We start from the raw sequence: 15,494 nt of genomic DNA on the forward strand, positions 1-15,494 counted from the left end.
TTTCTAAGTTCCCAACAACCTGCAACTTCTATTTTTTTACAGTTCCAGATAATTTTGATGTTTAGTATATGCTGGCTTGGGAATAAATCAAAAAGAAAATGTGTTGAGTTTACTTTTATTTGTATTGAAGTACATTTTGTTCTCCAAAATCCTTTTTAGAGATAAGCAGACAATTCCAAACCCTTTCAACTGTGGTTGGGTATAATCAGTTTTCCGACCTTGTCATCCTGTTGGTTTGGGGAATGGGACAATGAGGCCTCTGATAAGCTGCCCCAAATGACCTTTTTAAGGTCATTTGATGGAGGACAGGTCAAAAGCTGGACCCTCCATCAAATTTATGTGCTTTCCATCCTCCACTCGAGCAATTATTCAGTGACCCAATTCTTTTTTCCCAATTCTGGTTTTTCTTTTTGCTTCGCATCCAAGAAGCTTCTTCAGCTCTTGTTTTGAAAACATCTTTGGCATAACCACAACCTGGATGACTTGAACATTTTGAGTTTTGTCCTATTTTGCAACCTCGACGCCGTTGCTAAATGAATCGCGGCAGTTCCTAAGCTAGTAACCCCCGAGGATCTTGCCTTCCCCTTGGGGCTAGTTACAAAAAAAAAACCCTTGGCATGCTTTCAGTCCTTGGAGAATGTGCAAAATAAACCAGCATCCGCCATTTCTGTTGTAGCAACCTCTTGCCGCAGCCTGCCCCCGTACCTGAACAAAATGGTGGGACAAAACTTGCATTTTTCCTTTCTTTTCTCCCTCCTTCCCTTCTCTACTTTCTTCCTCCTCTCCTTCCCCTTCCTTCTTCCCTTACCTTTCTCCTACTCCTACTCTTCCCCTTCCTACCCTCCCTCCTTCGCTTCCTCTCCTCTCCTTACCTCTTTCTTCTTTCCCCCATCTTCCTTTCATTCTCTCATCTCTCTCTTTTCTATTGTAGGTGTTTCTTTCAGATCTCATTTTATGTTTCCTTGGGATGGTTATTTCCGCAAACCCAAATATAATTTGACATGGTTTCTTATTCCCTTACCTTTTGCTAATCTACCCTAACTATATTTTCCTCCCCTTTCTATCTCGCTTTTGGATATATACTTACATATTTAATATTTTCTTCTCTGTTTTCCCCTTATCTCCCCCTCGCCACCCCCATTTCCATTTATTTATTGTTAAAATTTATATGCCGCCTAATCCCGAAGGACTCCGGGCGGCTTACAAAGAAAAAAGAAAGAAAGAAAAAATTAAAAAAAGATTTAAGTTTAAAAATTCACAAGACACGCATTCGTTCTAATCGGGGCTGGAATTTTAACAGTGCATCCTTTGGATTCTCTTATCTTCTCCCTAATTTCTTTTCCAAGAGGCCGTTAGGACTACAAAGACCATCGGTTTTACGTGGGACGAGAGATTCCACGCGGAAAAGATCGCAAAAACCCTTACTGAGAGACACCCTTCCCAACCCCAGAAACTCTTTTCCAGTTTCCTTTCTCCAGCCAATCATAAAATCTTCCCCATGTCTTGGAAGTACTCCGATTCCTCTTTATCCTTTATTTTCATGGTCAACCTATTCATCTCCGCACAATCTAATCTCTTTTTATTTAAACCATCTCTTCATCTGTTGGTAGGCAAGCTACATCTCGTATAACTCGGGCAGGCCTCCAGCGGTCTTCATCTCCCTCCCTGCCTCTGATTCCCCCTCTGGCGCCTGGCATTCCGAAGTGGCTTGGCAGCTGCCGCGCTGGGCACCCTCCCAGCAGCTGGCGGGGGCTGAGGAATCCACGCGGGCTGAAGCAACAGGTTCAGGCCTGTTGTGGCTGTGAGTTCCAGCCCCTCGGCCTGCCCTCGGCGCTCTCCCTCGACATGCTGGTTTCTGTCCCGAAAATCTGCGATGGGTCATTCTGGACTGGTTGTTTTCTGGATCCTGGGCATGGCTGTTGTGGGCTACGTCGGAAGGAGTCGGGATCTGGCGACGGTGCAGCCGTGGGCGCTATGCCCTGCCGATGACAGCCCGGCGGCCACGCTGGAAGGGCAGCTGCCTGCACAGCCCAGCTTTAGCAGCTGCATGCTGCGGTGCACCTCCCACGCGTACGAAACCTACATGGCAATGTTAGCATCCGGCGACTTCAAGAGCATGACGACGTCGCTCAAAGTCAACGAAGGCAGAGAAGGTAAGCGGGGAGGGCCGTGGGACAGGTGCCAGGCTCCGACTGGGTGCCAGCTGGGCAGCCAATCAGACCCAAGCGGAGGATGGGCTTCGGAGACTCCGCCTCGGAGCCCAGGCAGCTGTGCAACAGCTGTCGGGCTGCTGTTTCCCAGGGCTTTGGAGAGTTCCTGGGGTTGGGAAGGTTGTCTCTCAATAAGGGTTTTTGCGATTTCCCCCCCCCCCCCCCCGTGGAATCTCTTGTCCCACGTAAAACCGATGGTCTTTGTAGTCCTAACGGCCTCTTGAGGTTAGAGCTTCTAGGTGAAAATCGGCTAGGGAACTGGGCAGGCTGCGAAGATTGTGAAGAAGGGAATGGAGGAACGTTTACGCAGCTCTGTTTGAAGCCCTGTGCTGGAACTTAGGGGAAGTCTGCAGTTTTTAAAATTAGGATAAATTGGGTTTGAGTTGCTTCCGGCCAAATTCTGGTGGTGTGAAGTCAGATCAGCTGAGAAAGGAAGGCTGGGTGTTTTAATTATTTTTGCTTTATATTTTATAGTCTACAATCTACACTTTATACGCTATTGTTTCTTTTTCTTGTTATCTTTTCCTTTTCTCCTTTCCTTTCCCTATCCTTTTTCTTCATCCTTTGCTTTCTCTTTCCTCTTCCTTTCCTTTCATCTTGCTTTTCCTTTCCCTTCCTTTTCCTTTTCTCCTTCTTCATCCTTTCCTATCCTCTTTCTTCATCCTTTCCTTTTTCTTCATCCTTTCCTTTTTCTTCATCCTTTCCTCTTTCTTCTTCCTTTCCTTTCCTCTCTTCATCCTTTCCTTTTTCTTCATCCTTTTCTTTCATCTTCTTTCCTTTCCTCCTTTCCTTTCCTCCTTTCCTTTCCGCCTTCCCTTTTATTTTCCTCTTTCTTCATCCTTCATCCTTTCCTTTTCCTTCTTCCTTTCCTCTTCCTTTCCTTTCCACCTTCCCTTCCCTTCTTTTTTTATCCTACACTTTCCCCCTCTCCTCTTCTCTAACTATCACATCTAAGTGACCCTCTGCAGTTTTCAACATACTGCCTCTCTTCTCCCCCACCCCTCACAGGAGCAGAGCATGAATTCTGCTGGATGCTTCACCTCCGTTGCCAGAGAGGCGTCCGTCTCACCAAAGCTTTCGTCCTGCTGAACTTGGAGCAGCCTCTGGGTCAGAGCCAGCCTTTCCCTCTCCGCCTGCTCCTCACTGCTCCCTCTTGGCCCCAATCCCTCTTGCAACCCCGGTCCAAGAGACGGGACACCCGGCTGCTGAGCGGGGACGCCTGCGGCGCCCGCTTTGACGTGACGGAGCCCTTCCGCGACGCCGAAGGGGACCGAGAGGCCGAGATGTGCGTGAAAGTCGCGTGTCCGGAGGGAGACTCCTGCGAGGACCTGCGGTCGAGTCTGCGCTGCCCGCCCTTCTTGGCCACTCTGTGGCGCAGCCTGCCTCGTCCTGACGGCTAAAGAGACGGAGGGCATCTTCTGCACGGAAGAGAAGCGCTCCACGGTTCCCCTTTGTGCGCATACACTCCAGTTCAGCTGCTGAGGCCATCTTTGGACAGGTTTCCCTGCAGAGTTTATTTTTATTTGGCAATGTTGACATTGCTTCAAGCGGGACAGAGGATATGTTGCAGGCGTGTGCCAGGCCCCAGCTGCGCACGTTCAGTCATGTGTCGATTGTGTTCCAGACGGCAATGATGGGAAGATTTCACTCTGAGAATGAACCACATCACAACTCCATGCCTAACATGCTTCCTTCTCTTTTCACGTTAGCATCTTAGTCAGATTTATTGCAAGTACAGGTCCCGGTAATCCTTGACTTACAGCCGTTTGTTTAGTGACAATTCAAAGTTACGACGACACTGAACAAAGGGACTTGCGACTGTTTTCCACGCTTGCAACCGTTGCAGCATCAAGCTTGGCAGCTGGCTCGGGTTTATGACGGTTGCAGTGTCCCAGGACATTAAGAGATCCCCTTTGATGACCTTCTGACAGGCCAAGTCAAGGGGGAAGCCGGATTCACTTAACAACTGTGACAGAAAAAGTTCGCAAAATGGGGCAAAACTCACCTAGCAAATGTTTCACTCGGCAACAGGAATGTAGGGCTCACTTGTGGTCGTAAGTCAAGGACTACCTGTAATGAAAGGGGGCTGATTTGGAGTCATCTGTTACAAAGCTGAAGATGCCAGGTTTATGCGGCATTGTTTCTTTTCCTTCTTGTTATCTTCCTTTCCTTTTTCTTCTTCCCTTTCATCTTTTTCCTTTCCTCGTTTCCTTTCATCTTCCTTTTCTTTTCCTTTCCTGTTCCTTTCCTCTTTCTTCATCCTTCCCTTTTATCTCCTTTCCCTCTTTCCTTTTCTTTCCCTTTCCTCTTTCTTCATCCTTTTCTTTCATCTCCTCTCCTTTCCTTCTTTCCTTTTCCTCTTTTCTTTCTTTCCTTTCCCTTTCCTCTTTCTTCATCCTTTCCTTTCATCTCCTTTCCCTCTTTCCTTTCCTTTCCTTTCCTTTCCCTTTCTTCTTTCTTCATCCTTCCCTTTTATCTCCTCTCCTCCTTTCCTTTCCCCCTTTCCTTTTCCTCTTTCCTGAAGATGCCAGGTTTTGCAAATGTACCACCCATGTCAAGCGACTCTACCTCGCCTGCTAAAAGAAGAGATTTCAACTAGCAAAAACAAGACGTTGTTTTGAAGGCCTTTTTTTCTCTTTTACCTGAGATTTTATTGTTCCTGCTCTCCTTCTCCCTGACAGGATGTCCCCAATTTCTTCAGAATGGTTCACTCATGATCTTATCACAGGCTGGAAGTTCTCTCAATTTGTGCTGTTATTGTAATCTTGGCTGTTGGGATTAAGCATAAGAAAAATATATTTTGACAGCGCATCCCTGTTGTTGGACAGATTTTGCTAGACTTTAAAATTTCCTTGAAAGGAATAGCAATCCTCTGTGGAAAATGTCTGAAATCAGATATCTGTATTTCCTCATGAAATGTAATCTTATATGTTGCGGGAGAGTGGCAGTGTCATATAATATTTATCTGGGCTCTGTGGTCACTTATTCACCGTTACCCCTTGTCTCTATCCATTCCTTCGTTTATCTATTAGGTTTTCCTTGTCTGTTTTTGGAAGTCTATATTTTTGGGCGAAGACAACATCAATTGTCAAACTATCTACAATGTTGGGAGGGAAGGGAATCAAAAGAAAATTTGTGATGTTGCCATGTTGTTGGGGGTGGGGTGGGGTGGGGTGGGGCTAGTGAAATAAAAGTAAGCCTCTGCTGAAATCTCTGCTATGCTTATTTCTGATCAGTGAAATTTAAAAAAAAAACAACACCAAGATTATCTTTGCTTCTTATTTTAGTTTAGATCCTTCTTTGGCATTAAGAAACAGATAAAAGAGGGAGGGAAAAAGCAGAAGACTCTGGATGAATGGGACTTTCAGTTCTGATGACTTCTAAGCATGATTTCTAAGAGGCAGTTTGGTCTAGTAGTTAAGGCACTAAGCCTAGAAAAAAAGGAGATAGTGATTTCTAGTCCGTGGACCTCACCCCATTCCTAAGAGGTCTGTAAAGGGGGCATGCATAAGCACCGTCCTTGTCCTAATATCCCCATTTATTTGTATTCATTTCTTTTGTTTATGTCCATGTTTATATTTATACCTGCTATCTTGTACATATTTGACAAACTAATAAATGTAAATATACATGCATGAAACATGCCTGGGGGACTTTGGGGCAGTCCCTCACTCAGCCCAACCCTACAGGATTGTTATGAAGAAAATAGGAGGAGGACGAAGTATTAGGTATGTTTGACACCTTGAGTTATTTATAAAAATAATAAAGGCGGGATTTAAAAAGATATAGATAAATTAAAAAGCTACCCCTTAGCAATAATTAAAATAACCCGTTAATTAGTCTAATCTAATTATTCTAATAAATCTAATTATTCTGCCAATGCTTTAGTTTGCCCTGTATCAAAATTGACAGGACCGTCTGAAGAGGGGGGGAAAGCTCGAGGGGGTCGATTATAGTTGGCGCACCTAAGCGGCGCGTCGGCCAATCAAAGCCAGGGCCGTACGTTCCGGTCCGTCACTTTAATCGCTCCGACCCGGAAACACAGCGGAGCCGAGGCAGACATGGCGTCTCCCGCGGTGGGCAGCCACGTGTGGGTGGGATCCGAGACGGGGATTTTGAAAGGTAACAATGAGGACCAGCCGCATGTTGGGGTGAATCTGGAATGGAGGGTTTAGGGACGGGAGGAGCAACGGACGGGCGGGGAAGCCGGTGGGATAGGGGGAACAGCTGCTTCTGAATGTGCATGGTGCCTCTGGGCATGTGTAGAGGGCGAAGGGAAAAAAGGCGAGCGGAGAATGGAGAGGGCCAAGTGGAGGGAAGGAAATCTCAGCTCCCTTCAGCTTCACTTGCTGAATGCATTTACTAAATTTACTAAACTTTTAGGCGAGATGGGACATATAATTTTTTAAATAAAATAATAATAATAATAATAATAATAATAATAATAATAACAATAATGCATGTCTATTTGTCTATCTATATCATCTAATATCTATCTATCTACCTATCTATCTATATCTATAATCTAATATCATCCATCCATCCATCTATCATCTAATATCTATCTAATATCTACCATTTAGAGATTTAGAGATTTATTAATATTTGTAGGCCGCCCTTTTCCCTGAGGGGACTCAGGGCGGCTCACATAAAATAGGGGAAGGGGAGATACAGACATTAAGGTAAGACATATAATAAAATAATAAACAACATACATTCATCATTCGGGAGGGGAATTATCCTTGTCCCCAGGCCTTTATCCATCCATCTACCCACCTACTATATATATATAGCATTTGTGCTGATAAGTAAATAAAGGGAGACTAGTATAGATCTATTTCAAGCTATTTAGCTCTCATCAGCTAGCCATACCCTTACTGGGATTTAAATGATAGAGCTAAATAGCTTGAGGGGAGGAAATAGGCTGCTATAATGCTTTTTTCTCTCTTATTCTTTCCTGTCATGTGATGTCCCTTTCCCCACTTTTAGGAGTCAACCTGCAGAAGAAACAGGCCACGAATTATAGGATGGGGGAAACAACTGTCAGTCGACGAGAAGCTGTCACCTCCATGTGTTGGGGTGATTCGTACGAATCAGAGGTGACGTGATCTTCCGATTCTGCTTGTGCTTTGCTGGCTTCATGCAGACTTTGAGTGAGGAAGAATGAGGACCCTCCTCTTCATCCCTCCTGCCAATTATTATATTTCATTGATTTGATTGTCATGTCTTTGTTTGCCTGCCCAGAGTCACGGAGATTCGTAACGGGCCTAAAGAATCCCGTCGCTTTCTTTTTCCACACAGATCTTTGTGGGATGCCTCGATGGATCCGTTAGATTATTCAGTACCGAAAAGGGCAAGTTTATTGAATCGCGGGACTGCCACGGAGGTGAAGGAGCCTTTTGTGGCTTAGCTGTCCTTGATGGGTAAGAGCGAATCCCATTTCATTTTTCCCTCTCTTGGGAAAAGTTTTTCCTCTTCCTACTTGAGGTAGGAAAGAGATGAAAACTGACTTGGAAATAGGCATCGCACAAGTATAAAGACTTTTGCACACCTGCTCTCGAAACCAGAGGTGAAATCAACTTCACTACCGGTTCGCACACACGCATCCCATCCATTCTTTCCTTCCTCCTCCCCTTTTCCTTCCTCCCTCTTTTCCTTCCTCTTCCCATCCATTCCTTCCTCATTCTCTCTTCCCCCTTACTACCTCCCTCCCTCCCTCTCTTCCTTCCCTCCTTCCTTCTTCCCTCCCCCCCCCCTTCCTCCTGTCATGCCTGCAAGCCATCTTTTCTTTTTTGGACTTCAGGCCTGCCACACTTTCTACTGTGGGAAGGGGGGATTATATGGAGTTGGGTGATATGCAGCCATAACAACATTCTTCTTAGAAAGCCAAGGTCATCTTTGCCTCTGTACCTGGCCGGAACTGGTTGGGAGGAATCTGTCTTCATGGCAGTGGGAGATTGGACCACGTGATGGGACTTGTGGGTGTTTGGGCCAGGATCTTGAACTTTCAAATGGGTGGGAAAACCTGGAAGCTTTCAGAACACAAACCATATTGGATTCCTTTCTGTATTTCAGAATAGAATGGGAATGGGATTAATAGAATAGAACAGAACAGAAATGAAAAAGAACGGGATGGGATTAGGATAGGATAGGAATAGGAATTAGAATGGAATAGAAATAGAATTTGAATAGAATAGAATAATAAGAGTTGGAAAGCACCTTGGAAGTCTAATCCAACCCCTTGCTTAAGCAGGAAACCCTATACCACTTCAGACATCTTATATCTTGCACTGAAAAATATTTTTCTGCCTTTGTTTCCTCCCCCCCTTGCTGCTTGCAGTTCCCTTATCACCTGTGTGGAGTCTGGGTTGATGAAAATCTGGCGGGATGCCTCCTCGGAGAATGTAAGTGTTGCATTTTATTCATTGTGAGTCCTGTTCTATTCAAGATTGAAAATTGAAGGTGGTTTTTCTCTTTGTTAGTACCGTCGAAGACGCTACGGTTTCTTTTTTTATATATATATAATTTTTTATTTTTATTACGCAGACAACACATACATACAACAATAAAAAAGAAAACAACAACAAAAAAAAGCATCATCACATACAGCATGTCGTTTGGTTACAGGTGTTTTAACATCCATATTCTCGAATAACATTTACCATCTTGTTTTTCCTATCATTCATTTGTATGAGAGTTTTTTTTTATTATTGCCAGTAGAATGGTTAATAAAATCATCCCCCCCCCCCAAAAAAAAAAAAGAAAGGAAGTGGCGGAATTCATCATCGCTCACCAATTTCTCCTTTTGGCAGGTGGAAATTCAGGTGGGGCCTGGCGTCTGCCGCATGAGGCAAAACTCCCAGCAGCGCCACCGTATCGCCACGGGGGGAAAAGAGAATTGTCTGAAAATATGGGACTTGCACCAGCCTCAGGAACCGGTTTTCCGAGCCAAAAACGTGAGTCATTTATCAGCCTGCCTGGATTTGTGTTTGCACACATGGGGTGTTCTGACGTACGCTTCCCCCCCAAAAAAGCATGAAGCAGATTCCTGGTCCTGACAAAACCCCTTTTATCAAACGAATGGGAATTCCTCTCCTTCACCTTCAGCCAAGGCCTGGCAAACAGTCTTTCAAAGGTGTATTTATGACCACAGACCTTATCTATCTTGGAAAGCTGCCATATAAATATTGTCCAAACGAGATGCTGTACAAAGAAAGACTCTGGGTACAGAGTCTCTGAGATTCACGGGCAGATCTTCACACTCCTCAAACAAGCGAACGAATTGTTTCCTGCAAAAGCCCCCTCCCCTTTTGCTCCTCTTTTATGTCCTCTGGGAGGGGCCATTCACCATCCACCTCCGGTAAGACCTGTGGCCTTACTCCCAAGTCGACCCTTGTTCTTTAGCTGCTCCCTTCGTGTTGGGTGTTCCCCTCCCAATCAGCAAGATGAACATTAACGTGTGCCACGTCCATTTGGATGGTCTCGATTGCCGTAGTCATTAAGCGAGTCTCCTGCAAACTCCACTCCCCTTTCGCTCCTCTTTTGTTTCCTCTAGGAGGGGCTATTCATCGTCCACCTGTGGCCTTCCTCCCAAGTCGACCCCTGTTCTTTAGCTGCTCCCTTCGTCTGGCAGCTCTGCACATGTGCACACTGGGAACAGGCTCCAGCTGTTCTTCTGTCTCACTGATGTCTGACTCTGAAGGCAGCTGATAACTGTCAGACGGCCTCGGCCCCCTCTCTGCCTCCCAACACAGAGTCCTCTTCCAAGCCTTCCCCAGACTCCAGGACTGGCCCATGTTCCTCCCCAACCTCCTCACTGTCCGACTCTGCTGCCAGCTCAACTGGCCATTGGCGAGCCACAACAATGCCTTCATTGCCTTGGGTTTGCCGCTTCGGACTTGAGCGGCTTCTCCCGGCATTTACGTCATATTTTTTTTTGTACCTGTCACAGGTGCCTCACGATTGGCTTGATCTGAGGGTACCTATCTGGGACCGGGATATGGAATTCCTGCCTGGATCTGAGAAGATTGTTACTTGTACCGGACACCATCAGGTAGAAGCTGGTAAAGATAAGTGAGATCTTCAGGGTTCACCGACAAATGCGCGCTCGACAAATGCTCAGGTGCCTCCTGGTAGCCAACCAGCCTCTCTGCGCCCTGTTCGGAGTTGGAACCCTGTCCAGGGTCCTCCACATCCTCCAGAGCCGACTCAGGGGGCCCCTCGCTGTCAGAGTCTGGTGGCAGCTCCAATGACTCCTGCTGGGCCACAACAGTACCCCAACAATATTTCATTTATTTCAATTATTTCATCCTATCCTGCTTTTGGTACAAGAACTCAGCCTGATACTCTTGATCTTCTGCATCCAGGTCCGGCTTTATGATCCCAGTTGCCCCCAACGCCGTCCCGTCTTGGAAGCGACCTTCGGAGAGTACCCACTCACAGCTCTCTCGCTCACCTCCGATGCGAAGTGAGTCTCTCTTTCTCTCCCTAAAACGGAGGAGCTTTCGGGGAAGGCAGTTGTTAGAGTTTGGGGCGTGGAGATAACCATTTGCTTCCTTGGCGATTTTCTATTGCAAAGCAAGATTTTAAAACTAACATGTAAATTCTATTTCCCCCCCCAGTGCTGTTATTGTTGGCAGTTCCCACGGAGATGTTGCGGTTATAGATCTACGTCAAGGTATAAATGGAGAATAAAAAATAGGATTTTACTTCAAAAGAGAATTTGTAGGGCTGTGTTTTCTATGCCTGATTCCTATGGAGTTTTCTTTAACTAGATTTATGAAGAACAAATGGATGACATGACAACAATTCTGTTTTGGATTGAGGATGGAACGGTTTCAGATTTAGATGTGGGTTGTACTATTCTTATTTTGGTTTAGTAACTGGGTTTGTTATTTCGTTAATTATATTTTCGATTCTAATATCAGAATCCCTGCTTGATCCCACCCTAAAACCACAGCGGAGCAAACCAAATTTTGGCACATCAAAATGTCTACCTTACTTCCCTGAGGGCTAAAAACTTTATCAGTAATTTAACTGAGAGGGCGTGTGGGTTTTGCTCCATTTATATACAGCAGCTTGCCCTCTCCTATTGGAGAGGTTGTGGTTTATCCCTTGATTGGGGTATTGTTTTCTGCTCAATTGTTTGTCTGGTGTTAATCCCTGCTTATCTGGGTGTTGAGGATAGTAATCGCAATAGCAGTTAGACTTATATACCGCTTCATAGGGCTTTCAGCCCTTTCTAAGCGGTTTACAGAGTCAGCATATTGCCCCCAACAACAATCCGGGTCCTCATTTTACCCACCTCGGAAGGATGGAAGGCTGAGTCAACCCTGAGCCGGTGAGATTTGAACAGCTGAACTGCAGAACTGCAGTCAGCTGAAGTAGCCTGCAGTGCTGCATTTAACCACTGCGCCACCTCGGCTCTTGGAGGTGTTGTGGCCTTGTTATTTCCTTCCTTAGCTTGCTTATTGTCTTTCGAAAGGGGCCTAAATGTTGTTTACCACTCTGTGCCTGTTGATAGTTCATTGTTCTTGAGTGCCAAGCTTCCAGAAATGCCTAAATCTCGCTTTAGGTTTGAAGTTGCGATGGAGTCTGTCCTATCGCATGTCATCCTTGTGACTCAACCTTGGAATCTCTCTGCCACAGGGCGTTTGGTGAAGTGCCTCAAAGGTTTTGCTGGCAGCGTCCGCGCCATCCAATGTCACCCAACGCTTCCTGTGGTCGCCTCTTGTGGGTTGGACCGTTTCCTTCGGCTGCACAACCTCCAGAGCCAGCGTTTAGAACATAAGGTAGGGGACAGTCCTGAGAATTGGGGATTTGGGGACAGAATCTGGGGCTTGTGACCAGAATAGAGCTGGAAGGCACCTTGGAGGTCTTCTAGTCCAACCCCCTACTCAAACAGGAGTAGGCCTATTTTATTTCAGGTGTGATTGACCAGTCTCTTCTTAAAAACCTCCAGTAATGAAGTCCCCACAACTTCTGGAGGCAACTTCTGGAGGTTTATTTATTAAATTTTATTTATTAAATTTATAGGCCGCCCAATCCTGCAGGATTCACTGGTTCATTGTTCTCACTGTTAGGAAGTTTCTCCTTAACCCCAGATTGCTTCTGTCCTAGATTAGTTTCCATCCCTTGTTTCTTGTCCTGCAAATTATTTGGAAAATAATTTGACCCTTTCTTTGTAACCGCCCCTCAAATACTGGAATACTGCTATCGATGTCCTTTTTTTATTTGAATGAGTGTTATTATTTTTCTTTTTTCTTTTTTTTTTTAATACATTTTTATTTTAAACACATCAACACATCAACAAAAACAAACACATGACTTAAAACAACATAGGAACAAGAAGTTCCATCATATATCATACAGCGGTTCCGTATCGGTTTCTTTACAGTTAGTGTTTTCCCTTCTATACATTTCTATCTTGCATTCATGGTCTCCTTATCCGTTATCCATTTTTATGTACTATTCTATATTTATTTATACTTAGCTATTTATAACAAAATATTGTTTACCTATATTGTGTTTTATATTCTTACTGTCATTTATTCTCTTACATGCAATTATAGGTATACATTCACATGGTTATTCTTTTTCTTTGCCATTCTTATACTTTAGTTATTCCATTTAAAAGGTTATAATATACAATATCTCCTAGTAATAATATATCAACATTAAACATTACTCTCACCATACACATACTGACAGTTTTCATCTTATTTATATCTCTGTCTCAGTGTATTGTCTATTTATTTTTAGCTTCATTTCCAAACTCCTTTTTTTCCCCTTCTCTCTACCGAGTCCTTCTTTTCTCTAAAGTGGCCAAACCCAATTCCTGCAAACCATATGTTTTAATCTCCAGGCCTTTAATCATCTTAATTTGCTCTTCTCTGCACTTTTTCCAAAGTTTCAACCTCTTTTTTTGTAACGTGACCATAACTGGATGCAGGATTCCAGGTGTAGCTTTACTCAAACCTTCATAAAGCGGTACTAACACTGCAACGTGATTTTGATTCAGTGCCTCCGTTTATACAACCAAGGGTTGTGTTAGCTTTTGGAGCTGCTGCACACACCACCGGCTCCTATTTGAGTGGTCGCCCACTAGGACTCCTAGGTCCCTCTAACTCCAAATGATAAGGTGGGGAGGAATTGAAACTGTGTGAGCTGCAGGTCGCCAATCTTTTATCTTTAATCAGGTTGGATCTGAAGCTTGTTGCCGTTGCCCAAGAGACAGGAAATCCTCAATTTAATTCATTCCCTTTTTTAAAAAAACCTTTCTGACCAAGGCTGTCTTGATTCCAGGTTTATCTCAAATCCCGATTGAACTGTCTCTTGCTGACCAGCCGGGAAAAATGGGAGGTGAGTTGCCATGGCTGTGGGGTGTGTGTGTGTGTGCATACAGCTATCATACCTTTGAAAATTGCCCATAAGTAGCTTTGCGGGAGTCCGTCATAACTTTGAGTGGTTGTTAAAGGTCAAAATTCAAAGCCTTTATTGTCACTGTGCATCCTACCTACAATGAAATTGGTTTTAGCCTCTCCTGGTGCAGCCCAATAAAAGAATTCAAGACAACATAAATAATATAAAGAATCATACTTATACAAGTTGTTAAGGGAAGAAACCTAGTCAAATGTTTCCATATGTACGTCATATTCTGTGCAACATATATTACGCTGGTGTACGATCAACGCAGGAGGCAGTGGCTCAGTGACTAAGACATTAAGCTTGTCAATCAGAAAGGTCGGCGGTTCTCCATCCAGCCACCTCGTTCTCCATCATCCCCTTCTTCTTTTGCCCTCCATTGTTCCCAGCATGAGGCTCTTCTCCAGGGAGTCCTTCCTTCTCATTAGGTGGCCAAAGTCTTAGAGTTTCCTCTTCGGGATCTGGCCTTCTAAAGAGCAGTCAGGGTTGATCTCCTCTAGGACTGACCGGTTGGATGGCCTTGCAGTCCAAGGGACTCGCAGGAGATAGATGGATAGATGATAGATAGATAGATAGATAGATAGATAGATAGATAGATAGATAGATAGATAGATAGATAATAGATAATTATATAGGTAGGTAGGTAGGTAGGTAGGTAGGTAGGTAGGTAGGCAGTCAGACAGACAGACAGACAGACAGACAGATAGATAAAAGAAGTCCCCTTCTTCTTCTTTTGCCCTCCATCGTTCCCAGCATGAGGCTCCTCCAGGGAGTCCTTTCTTCTCATTAGGTGGCCAAAGTCCTTGAGTTTCCTCTTCAGGATCTGGCCTTCTAAAGAGCAGCCAGGGTTGATCTCCTCTAGGACTGACCGGTTGGATGGCCTTGCAGTCCAAGGGACTTGCAGGAGATAGATAGATAGATAGATAGATAGATAGATAGATAGATGGATGGATGGATGGATGGATGGATGGATGGATGGATGGATGGATGGATGGATGGATAGATGATAGATAGATAGATGGATGGATGGATGGATGGATGATGATAGATAGATAGATAGATAGATAGATAGATAGATAGATAGATAGATGATAGATAGATAGATAGATAGATAGATAGACAGACAGTCAGATAATAGATAATTATATAGGTAGGTAGGTAGGTAGGTAGGTAAGTAAGTCAATAGGTAGGTAGGTTGGCAGGCAGGTAGGCAGGCAGATTAGATAGGTAGGTAGATAGATAAGTCAATAGATAGGTAGGCAGTCAGTCAGACAGACAGATAGAAGAAGTCCCCTTCTTCTTCTTTTGCCCTCCATCCTTCCCAGCATGAGGCTCTTCTCCAGGGAGTCCTTCTTCCTTCTCATTAGGTGGCCAAAGTCTTTGAGTTTCCTCTTCAGGATCTGGCCTTCTAAAGAGCAGCCAGGGTGGATCTCCTCTAGGACTGACCGGTTGGATGGCCTTGCAGTCCAAGGGACCCGCAGGAGTCTTCTCCAGCACCGGAGTTCAAAGATTTAGATACTACCACCCAACTCCCCTCCCTGATCCGTTTCTCTCTATTTTCTCTTTGCAGAGTGAGGATATCGAGCCGTCCATTAACCTGCAGGACGAGGTGAAAGAGGAAGACGACGAATTATGGAACTCCATGGAAGTGGTGGCTTCTAAACGGAAAGCCGGTGATGATCTTGGCTCCCGGACGGGGAATTCGAAACCCCCTAAGGACGCAACCGTTCAAAAGCAGAAAAAGATGAAAAAGACTAAATTATGTTCACGGTGAGAGGTACCGTTCTTACCTAGGCTTCCCCAAAAAGCACGAATCAGATTCCTGGTCCCAGCAAAACCCCTTTTATTAAACGAATGTGA

The 15,494-nt window shown here is 44.7% G+C and overlaps 1 protein-coding gene across 1 annotated transcript; it reads left to right on the forward strand.

Annotated features, from left to right (window-relative positions):
* Positions 1-6,241: 6,241 nt before the first annotated feature.
* WDR74 (WD repeat domain 74) lies at positions 6,242-15,494 on the forward strand. The gene is made up of 11 exons (XM_032233780.1): positions 6,242-6,332; positions 7,200-7,309; positions 7,512-7,633; positions 8,551-8,614; positions 9,023-9,166; positions 10,162-10,263; positions 10,577-10,677; positions 10,832-10,887; positions 11,859-12,001; positions 13,515-13,571; positions 15,205-15,494. Exons 1-11 carry the CDS (start codon positions 6,272-6,274, stop codon positions 15,406-15,408), a joined length of 1,164 nt encoding a protein of 387 aa, XP_032089671.1. The 5' UTR covers positions 6,242-6,271; the 3' UTR covers positions 15,409-15,494.

The sequence above is a fragment of the Thamnophis elegans genome, chromosome 17 (genome assembly GCF_009769535.1).
Source record: "Thamnophis elegans isolate rThaEle1 chromosome 17, rThaEle1.pri, whole genome shotgun sequence".
Lineage (NCBI taxonomy): Eukaryota > Metazoa > Chordata > Lepidosauria > Squamata > Colubridae > Thamnophis > Thamnophis elegans.